General features: G+C 33.6%; 1 protein-coding gene across 1 annotated transcript; it reads right to left on the bottom strand.

Annotated features, from left to right (window-relative positions):
- Nucleotides 1–3,908: 3,908 nt before the first annotated feature.
- On the bottom strand, nt 3,909–9,677 carry LOC139859404 (pyruvate kinase isozyme A, chloroplastic-like). The gene is made up of 6 exons (XM_071848197.1): nt 8,890–9,677; nt 7,696–7,786; nt 7,403–7,596; nt 6,388–6,509; nt 5,281–5,759; nt 3,909–4,452 (listed from the first exon to the last, which is right to left on the bottom strand). Exons 1-6 carry the CDS (start codon nt 9,448–9,450, stop codon nt 4,151–4,153), a joined length of 1,749 nt encoding a protein of 582 aa, XP_071704298.1. The 5' UTR covers nt 9,451–9,677; the 3' UTR covers nt 3,909–4,150.
- Between the last annotated feature and the right edge of the window lie 1,560 nt (nt 9,678–11,237).

The raw sequence follows: 11,237 nt of genomic DNA, 5'->3' as shown, positions 1-11,237 counted from the left end.
TAAAAAAAAAAAAAACAAAAGGACTAAAAATTTACTATTGAGGAATAGTAATTGGATTTGCTCAATTGTATATATACAAGTGTTTGGTCAACCGCGCGTTGCCGCGGTGAGCTCGTTTTAGTTGTGTGTTTACAAAAGTACTTATGAGACTATTACATAGGCCATTACAAAGGCGTATGTTGTTTACGAAAGTGCATACAAAAGTTGTTACAATTGACGTGTAATATAGGTGGTTCATCTACAACTTCCAAATCATCCATCATAAGCATTGTGGCTCTTTCTTTTCATTGTCCAATATAAAGCATACAAACCACAATGTAAATTCACGCATCGACTATCGTTGCTCTAATGGCCTATCGTTGCTCTAATGGCACTGCAAATAGGAATTCAAAATTTGAGAAAAAAGCTATAAAACAACTAATTTTGGCTAAACATAAGTGAGCTGAAATCTTTACAATGAAAAAGAACTATATCCAAAGAAATTATATGAAGGTCAACAACAAAAATCTAGAGAACTTAAAGCACATTACATTACATTTCAAAATTATTTATGCAGAAAGGAACCTAAGTGATTTCTTTAGTTCACTGTTGATTATATTAAAGAAACATATTTAAGCAGAGAATCCATGAAGCTTGTCAATTCCACTTACCCAAAAGTTCAATTTCATGGATTGTTTTGACAGTGCCAACATTATTAAAAAACATAAAATTCAAAATTTACTTACTACAAAATCTAGGTTGTCATCAATGAATATAAATCAGAAGCGTGAAAGGTATTATATGTATGATCAAAATAATTATTATCACTAATTTCATATCAAATAAAGATAAATTAAAATTGCCTTACCTGAATTTTATGGTGATCAGATCAAATTCATGGTGGCAACAATCAAAATCTCCAACATTAAATTCATGTGTCATACTTCAGTCACCCACCTTTAGCCCTGTACAATTAATCACATAGAAATGGTTACCAGTTTTTTCTCGTATTCTTACAAACATGCATGCACCGACAAATATAAAGAGCTGCTTATGTATGCAATTGCAAAGTAAAAAACTTTATGAAAGGTTTTTTTTTATGTTTTATAACTAATTAACAAACATGTAGGCCTGAATTCCACCTGTTAACCCCTCACTAGTACATCCATATATGCATGTATGTCTATATACTTGCATAAATGAGCTTCTACTTTATAGATATATGATCATAACAACTTGGCCACTTGTGTCGGTGAAACTGATTAAGAAACACCAATGAAGAATCGAACCAATAACAATACTAATAACAAACGCCTCAACATTACTACAACAATTACCTCTTTTGTTTTTTTTATAGTTGTCATAATGTCAGCAAACAATAGCGCACAGCAAGTAAAAAAAATGCAACATTATTAAAAAAAAAAAAAAAAAAGGCTACATAACAAAACTTTACACATATAGCATACCAAAGGCTAAAATCATTTATACTAAAGAACAAAATCTAGAATTAATGTTGTACTTTAAGTATTGGACTCAATTACTGTTAATATTAATTAAAATTATAACTCATCCAAAAGGATATATTTAAATTTCAGAATATTAGCATACTTACAGTCTTAAACATCAAAGTTTTCAGCAAGTATCCTTAATGCTGTGATTTCAAATCCTCCAAACTCAGTTCAGTTGCCTTCAACGCCTCTCATAGATGCTTATCAACTACAACACCAATCAATAAAAAACACTTTATAACTATATGCATAATTGTATATATACACATAAGAGCATCAGAATGCAAAACTACAGTTACCCAAACCAAGGACTAAAGAAACAATGATGTCGTGTGTGAATCTCAGATTTAACTTTTCCCATTACTTATTCGATATACTTATCAACAAATACTATCACCCCCTTTCTTTCATCTATAAACTGAAAACCCTAATTTTAGCCTTAAGTTAGAGTGGCAATTACATATACAGATATAATTAAATAAACACACTGTTTCAAAAATAAAAATAAAAAACAAAATCTTCATAAGTCCTTATGTTTTATCCACAAAAGTTGAACTAACTTCAGACTATAAATATTTTAGCTGTTTTTTATTGCACTCAAATTCGCAAATACCAACTATAAACATGGTTTGGTTTGTTTAAAGTGCAACTGCACCATCATCTTATTTAAATAAACTCAGCAGATCGATCAAAGCAAACAACTAAAGATTAATTATCATGACAAACTATATTGTGCAAACTATAACCATAAACTCAACAAAACAGGAAAGGGTGTTTAACCTTTCACCATTTGCGACCACTTCAGAGGAAGAAAAAAACGTGCCTCCACAACATCTCAAGTAAAATTGAAACGATCAAAGTCATGAATAGTAACGAAAAAAGAGAACTAAAACCCTAACCTTTCAATCGTTCGTCGATAAGATCGCAGGTAAATGAAACAATCAAAGCCTGAAAGGAGATGATGGTGGCGGTAGCCACAAAAAAAAATCGCCTGAAAGCTCTGGAATGTCACTCGCAACCTAGGGCTTCAAAGGGTAGGTGGAGATTAAATGTGCGAGGGGGAAAATGACTCGCTAGAAGCTTCTGGCACTGCATAAATATCTAACTTTTAAAAAGACCAAAATAATATTTTACTGTTAGTGAGTTACTATTGTGGAACAGTGCTTAAAATTTGCTCAATTGTAATAAGTATAATGTATAATATATCAAAGTATATGTAAAGAGTATTGATATATCCACCATTTTTATAACATTCATCATAACTGTGCTATCATAACTGTGCTGTAAGTCTGTAACAGTTAATACGGTACAACATGTTAATGCATAGTTTATTGCGGATGTAGTAAATTATTCGTTTTAAGCTTACATATAAATACAACAGTTTTATCTTTGAATTATAAGGTAATTTTGTAACTTTTCTTCATAAGAATCTTCATAACTTGATCGTATGCTATTTAACACTTAATTTTTTACTTCTGCCCATTCACAAACTTTTCATTATTTTCAATTAAGAGTTTTGCGGGCTAATTCTCATGCGCACCGCGTCACCGGTACATTGAACTAAGTAGTATTTTTCATTTGCACTCCATTTTTTTTATATGCAAAAACCCCAAGTGTAGTTAGCTAGGATTGAAATTAGGTCTCGAAAAAATGCCCAAACATCTAACCACTATACGTAGGGGTGTTCATTCAGTTGGTTTATAGTTTATGTGGTTTATTCGGTTTTCAAAAATATTTTTGAGAACCAATAACCAAACCAAATTTGACAAAACCAAACCAATCCAACCAAATAAGAAATCGGTTTAGATGGTTCGGTTTCGGTTAAACCAAATTAAAACTCAGTGATTAAAAAGTGTGTAGTTTTTTTTAAGAAAAGCAAACATAATTTATTAATTAAACTATAAGTACACTATTTATACAATATTTAATGTCAAGCATGCACTATAACCTATATTTAGAATCTAAACTAAATCAACGAATCGTACAAAAAATTAGTAGCATAGTAATAAAAACGAAAATAGTAGCAACTAAGTTTCCATGTACAAAAAATTCACAGTATGAAGTAATGGATAAACATTAGGTACATGGTTTCAATTTTACACCTGATCAATATAGATAAAATAAATTAAATATTTAATATTCAATATATATACCATAAATAGTAGTAGTATATTTCGGTTTTTCAGTTTGAAAGTAAATGATCATTTTACAAACCAAATCCAAACCGAAAACCATTAATATTTTCGGGTGAAACCAGAAAACCAAACCAAAACCAAATAAGCCAATCCACTTCAACCAAATCAATTTGAGTCGGTCGGTTTCGTGGTCGAAACCATTTAATGCACACCCTACGACTACCTGGGGTTTTCATTTGCACACATTTAAAGAAAGTTTCATTTCAATCTTGTTAAATTTCAAACAAAACCTTCATATTTCACCTAGAGAATAAGAAACAGCTTTACTTCTGATTAAACTAACAAAGCCAAGTCACTAGGTTACATAACTCATAAGTAAAAAGCTACACAAATCTTTAAGTGATTGAGTCAATACGAAGAGGAGGTAAACAAATTGTCAAAATAACGCAACACAAATACAACCACCATATAGCGAAAACAATATTTGAGGCTGTTCGCAACCAGATAGAGCATCCAGATAATGTTTTCTTATGGCACATTCATAACTTGAATCGATTGCAACATGTCGGAAACAGCAATAACAAGGTCACCAGATTTGATCATACCTCGGGCCTTGAGTAGCGCAAAAGTTTTGTTTAAGTTGCTTTCCATATCGTCCCCAAAGCCCAGACGAAACGGTATTAGGCCCCATTGTAGATTTAGGCGTCTTCTAACGCAAGTATCGGATGTAAAAGCGAAAATAGGGCAGTCGGGCCGGCTGCGGGACAGAAGAGATGCCATGTGTCCGTCTTTCGTGTAGACAAACAGAGCATCCACCTCTAAATTATTAGCTGCAAAATCATTAAAGTACAAAACTTGGTGATCAATATATATCACTCATATGACTATGAATATGAATATGTAGCCCCTTGGTTTTTTATTATATACATAAATATATAAAGATTTTTCTAATGAAAACCCTTCACTGGATGGTTTTTGAAGTGTTGTACATAGCAGTTATATATGATGACTTCATAGTGACGGTTATTGGATTTTACAACACTTTTATGCACCTTAACGACATCCCTTAACTACTAGTCAGTTGTCATGAATACTCATTCAAGAGAAGCTTTCATAAAGAAAAAGAATGGCAATGCTTATTAGTACTTTTGGTCCATTCTGTAATAGTGTAATAGGGTCCCTTTTTTAAGAAAATGAGGAACCCCTATGAACGAGCACATTGGCTCTCCATAGCAGGTAAGCCTCGCACATCGGGAGCCCAGACTTCACTCCGATGCCAAATAAAGAACCTTGCACCGTAAATCTCTAATTAGGCTCAAGAGGACATGGTCAAGGATTGAACCCGAGACCTACAACTCCACTAGGAGTCCTAGTGGCCACTTGAAAATAATAGGGTCCCTTTGAAGTAGTTAAAAATGAATAAAACTTCCAGGTCAACTCGTTACAAACTACCCATTTGACTTGTTACTCAACCAGTCCAACCAAGCCATTTTGCTACCTACACTCATGGGGTATGAGTATGTCAAATATTAATGAGAAACGCAGGTTCTAGTTTTTGGACAGATGACAAAAACAATAAACCAAGTTGCAATATTCATTCATAGTAATAAAAAATAAATACTCCGTAATAAATGATAAAATCAAGACTTGTTTCTCACCCATTTTGGCAGCAGAATTGCAAATCTCTTCAGATATACTATCAGAGAAAGAAGATGCAATATCCGTGAGATCCATAACTTCGTGTTGTTTCTCTTCTCGCCACCACTTTTCGATCCTCAAACTGACAGTTCTCAGAACAGTCAAAGCCTTATCTGGGAACTGACCCATGGCTGACTCACCAGACAACATAAGAGCATCGGCTCGCTGTCTCACTGCTTCAGAAACATCAGCCACTTCGGCTCTGGTGGGTGTAGGGTATTCAATCATAGATTCAAGTAGTTGAGAAGCAACGATCACTGGTTTGTTTAACTGTCTGCACACTTCAACAATCTTCTGTTGAGCCAACGGTACCTGTTCTAACGGGATTTGCGCACCCAGATCACCTCTGGCTACCATGGCTCCATCTGAAGCTCGAATTATCTCTTCCAAGTTTTTCAATGAATCGATGCTCTCGATCTTTGCAACTACTGCGATGTCCCTGCATTAGTCACCAAATATTAGATAAAAGGGCCAGTTACTGAATACGAATCTATACTGAGTGCAGATAGAGGACTGTCATAAAGCACAATAGGTGTGCACACTGCCTAGCTTAGAATACCATTTCAGTGACTATTAGAGGTGCCAATTTAATTCAATTTCCTTTCGAAATGGACTGATTTGTGTTTTATCCGTAAGGAACCAAACAGATATAGTTGAAATAGTTTGCTAAGAAATGGGTCAAACTGGTCGAACATGTTGAATTTTTTTCTAAAATGTATCAAAAGTTTTACATATATGGTGGCCATTTTGACAATCTTATATATAACAAAAAAAAAAAAAAAAAAAAAAAAAAACGCTTTGGACAGTCTTATGTCAACCCAACCCAGCCCAGCCCAGCCCATAGCAAAAGTGAAACTACATATAGGAAATTGATGGCAGAACCTAAAACACTGGTTATGAGAAGTTTTGAGTTATATTCTCCTAGCACATTCAACATTTTTTTTTATCATACTTGTAGTTCAGAAAAGGAAAAACAAATTCAAAAAAAAAAAAAAAAAAAAAAAAAAAAAAAAAAAATTTAAGGTACATGGGTTGAAAAAGGTATAGAAGGGTGAAGACTTTCTTACCCATCACGGGAGCGTGCTTTGATGTAACTTTTAAGATGGTTAATGACTTCTGCTGACTTGACAAATGATACAGCAATAAAATCAACACCTTCTGCTATCCCAAAATCAATATCCAACCAATCCTATAAACAAAAAACGATGAGTTATCAGTTTTATAAAAAATTAGAGCAAAAAGTCAATTTTTGTCAAGTAGACATACATGAAAGCGCCCAATATTGAATTAAATAAATTACTCATACTGAAACTAAACACCAGGCATAACATTGTGGACTACCAAAACCACATACGTACTGTTAGTCATTCTAGCATCAAATTGCTCTGTCGTGGTATAGGGCCTACACGTATGTGCCCAGTTAAGTTTTTGAAATTATGAGGAACGGGAATACGAAGTTTGAATGACTAAAGTTATACTGTAATACATTATTAGTAAAGGAAAAGACCTACGCTAGTCGCCTTTTAGGGTAGTTCAAGAGGTATGGGCGCTTCACAAGGATCCTATTGAACAGTTAAGGCAAAAGCTCCAGCTAATACACACTTATGCATATGAAATAAAAATGTCAATAATACCGCTTCCCGCCACCATATTACTTTTCATCCTCTTCAAATTATTTAATTTTATAAAAGTTTAGTCAAATTGAGTTTACAAGTAAAGTCTTCTTTCACATAAACACAAATTTGGTCATGTACTAGGATATATTCGAATAGCTGTAACCAAAAGGCAGAAAACATTGACTTTAAAACATTTCTAAATTCTAATCCAATTAATACGAGTATAACGTCACCCTTTTGGGATTTCTTACCACTTATCTAATTCTCCTCTGCAAAGAGAAAAGTCTTCTCATTAGATATACCTATCTTTTAATTTATGTAGTACGGAGTACAAAATAAAAGCATTATACTTTACTATGCAATTTGTTCCTAAGCAACTGTTCGGTAAAAGATCTGTTCAAGTTTACTTTAAACTTGAAGATTGCCATGTAAATTGCTAAAATATTACAAAAGTAGAGGGACTAACCTTTGAGGAAATTGTTGGAAGCATGGCGTTACGCTCGCGAACTAAACTTCCATCTCGCCAAAAGGTCAAGTTAGCACGAGGTAGCAAAAGTCCAGGATCAGTACACAAACATTTGACATCTGGACCAATCTTTTCAATCACCTCAAACCTCACCATTCCACCATCAACAAGGAGTTCATCTCCCACTTTCACATCTGTCGTATTAATTATTTTACACATTTAACAATCAATTTCAACTTCCAGAGATATTATCTATATGCATTAAGCTTGTATAAAAATATAATCATACTAACCTTCTGCAAAGCCATCATAGTTCACAGTGATAGTACGCTCAGGACGAAGAGCCTCATAAGCTCGGACACTGAAAGTCCATACCTCTCCATCCTGCATTACCCAAATTATTAGTAATATCAAAGTTTTTCAAGTTGATTACGAAGATGCAATCAAACACATTTGCTTGGTTCGATAAACTAGAAGTATCTAACAATGACAACAAAGATACATGCCATTTACTATCATCTACAATACGCTTGTTTGACAACAAAAGACAAAATACATATTGACTACTGAGAGACTTGTCAAATACAACACCATTCAAGGGAAATAAAAGGTGAAGAGCAACAATAATCGCAGGAAGAATAATTACAGTATAAGTGAGTCTTCCCTACAATTCATTCATCTCCTCGACCATATAACGAAAAAGATATAAAAAATAAGTATTCGTCCTCAAAATTACCGTGCTAACAATCTACCAAAGACCAACATATGAATATAAAAGGTCCAAATTTTGGCATTTCATGCATAGTCTCCACAATTAACCAATTTGATAACAGTTACATGATCATTTATGGGTCAAATAGTTGGTCTAATATTATTTATAATAAAGCTGATTACCAAATGCTACCCAAAATTACTCATGTAACCTTATTTTACACATTGCTTCTCATTATCAGAATATTGCCAAACACAAAAACCATAAAAAAAGTGATAATCACAATTTCAAGAAATAGATTCATATGACATTATCTCGCAACAATTTTCCATCATAGCGATTCATCAAATTGTCATTATTCAATACTAACATAATCACTAATAAAACATACATCCCAAGTTCCCAATACCCTCTCAATCTTCTACCTTTCATAAACCAAGATTTCCATTTCCAGTAATGTTATATACTTAATAGCTTCAAGACAATCCACCATTATCCATTCAATTTAATCAAATTCAATTTTTAACCTACTTTCAAGACAGTAATTCATTGGCTACTCATTCAAGTCCAAGAAATTCAATTTCTAACCCACACGAGACCATTTAACGCCTGTTATAATCAAAGCAAACTCACCTTGCGTCGCATTTACATAGAACCCTAAGAACCAAAATGTGGTCAAAGATTAAAGTAGTACTAAATTAAACAACTTTCACCCAAAAGGACCAAAATTTATCACACCCAAATCCTCAAAAATCATAATACTAATTAAAAATACCTCAGCTTTAGCAGAAGAAGCACCACCAAGATCACCCATATGAATCTCACTACCTTCAGTATCCATCATAATAGCAACAGCATACCCTTTTTCTTCATTCAATCTCCTCACTTTTTCAATCACACTCTTGTGCCACTCACGTGTTCCATGACACATATTAATCCTAGCAACATTCATTCCACCAACAGCTAACCCTTCAAGTTCCTCAAACCCACATGTTGATGGTCCAATTGTACACACAAGTTTCGTTCTTCGAGTACTTCGAAACCCATTTTCTTTCAATTCAGCTTCAGTAACCGCATCAACTTCAATTGAACTCGAATCAGCTGATGATGGTGAAATACTAATTGATTTAGTCCCATTTTCACCCACATATAAACCCAGATCAGTTTGACTGTTGTCATGGGCAGTTGCAGAAAGTGAAATTATGGGTTTTGGGTGTGATTTGGTAAACGGAATGAAACGATTTGGGGTTTGAAAAATGGGTTTTGAATGGGGTTTAGTCAAGATTTGTGAACGGGAAGTTGTTGATGTAAAAAAGTTTAAAGATTGTGATGCCATTAACGATGATTGAGAAAAAGTTGATTTGGGGAATCTGGGTTTTGGTGAAATGTATGGAAATTGGAAAACTTTTTCCGAAATCAAGATTTATAGATATAGATAGATAGATAGATAGATATAGAAGAAGATGAAGATTTGAAGGTGGCGGAGACAACGAGGGACTTGGGAAATGAGGTCTGATGAAGAAAAAGGTTTTTGAGTAAACAAGTGAGATGATGATTTGGTTAGGTTGATAGGGTAAAAGAAACAATGATGAGAATATTCTTACCTAATATTTCTTGTATACTGTACTATATATTTGAAAGTTTAACCAAGGCAGTGATATATCCAATCATATTATCCTCATTACTTATTACTTATTTGTGTATACTACAATCTGTTAATAATGGATTTGTCAAAAAATTTGGTAAATGTTATAATTCAGTACGCTTATAACTAACTTTAGTGGTCTAGTTCTTGACTGTAGACTAATAAGTATATAGAGAGAATATGAGAGAATATATTTAGTATGTGTTTTATAAACTCATAACACACATATTTATACTCTAAAAATCTACTATACAATATCTATAATAATAATAAAATTAACATTCAATTTAACTTTTATAACACTCCCCCTTGGATGACAATTTTATTAGAGAATAACTAGTACTGTCTCGTTAAAAACCTTGCTAAAGAAAACCCATTGGGATAAAACTTTAGCTAAGGGAAAAAGAGTGCAGCATAGAGTTGACTCCCCCTCAAGTAGGCAACGCCTGAATTGTTACATCTTCTGAACATGCCTCATGCCAATATTATGAATGTGTGTTCTGAAAATAGCAGTTGGAAGTGCTTTGGTGAAAAGGTCAGCAGAGTTTTTGCTGGACTGAACATATCTCATTTCAATCTGGTTGTCCTTAATGAGATTTTGAGTGTATGAGAAGAATCTAGGAGGTATGTGTTTTGTTCGGTCACTTTTGATATACCCTTCTTTCACATGTGTTATGCAAGCTACATTATCTTCATAGATAGTTGTTGGACTTTTATCGCGTTCTAGTCCACAAGAATCAGTAATGAGTTGTGTCATTGATCTCAACCAAAAACATTCCCGAGTAGCTTCATGTAATGCAATCACTTCGGCATGATTTGATGATGTTGCAACAAGTGTTTGTTTTTGAGAACGCCATGATATTGCGGTACCTCCATTTAGGAATACATATCCATTTTGAGATTTAGTTTTATGTGGATCAGATAAATAACCTGCATCTGCATAACCAACCAAATCTTGTTTCGATTCGTTAGAATAAAATAATCCTAAATCAGTAGTTCCTCGAAGGTATCGAAATATGTGTTTGATCCCATTCCAGTGTCTTTTGGTAGGAGCTGAGCTGAACCTTGCCAACAAATTAACTGCAAAAGAAATGTCAGGTCTTGTACAATTTGTAAGATACATAAGAGCTCCAATTGCACTAAGATATGGTACTTCTGGTCCTAGGATATCTTCATGATCTTCACAGGGACGAAATGGATCAGTGTCAACATTAAGTGATCTAACAACCATAGGAGTACTTAATGGTTTTGCCTTGTCATATTAAAACGTTTTAAAATCTTTTCAGTATATGTTGTTTGATGTACAAGTAAACCATTAGGCATATGTTCAATTTGTAAGCCAAGGCAATACTTGGTTTTTCCGAGATCTTTCATTTCAAATTCTTTCTTTAGAAGTTGAATAGCTTCATGGATCTCTTTATTTGTACCTATGATATTAAGATCATTGACATAAATAACTACGATATATATCTGGTCAT

The sequence above is a fragment of the Rutidosis leptorrhynchoides genome, chromosome 1, assembly GCF_046630445.1.
Source record: "Rutidosis leptorrhynchoides isolate AG116_Rl617_1_P2 chromosome 1, CSIRO_AGI_Rlap_v1, whole genome shotgun sequence".
Taxonomy (NCBI): domain Eukaryota; kingdom Viridiplantae; phylum Streptophyta; class Magnoliopsida; order Asterales; family Asteraceae; genus Rutidosis; species Rutidosis leptorrhynchoides.
Note: the sequence above shows the minus strand (reverse complement) of the source record. Positions and strands in the feature narration are given on the sequence as shown.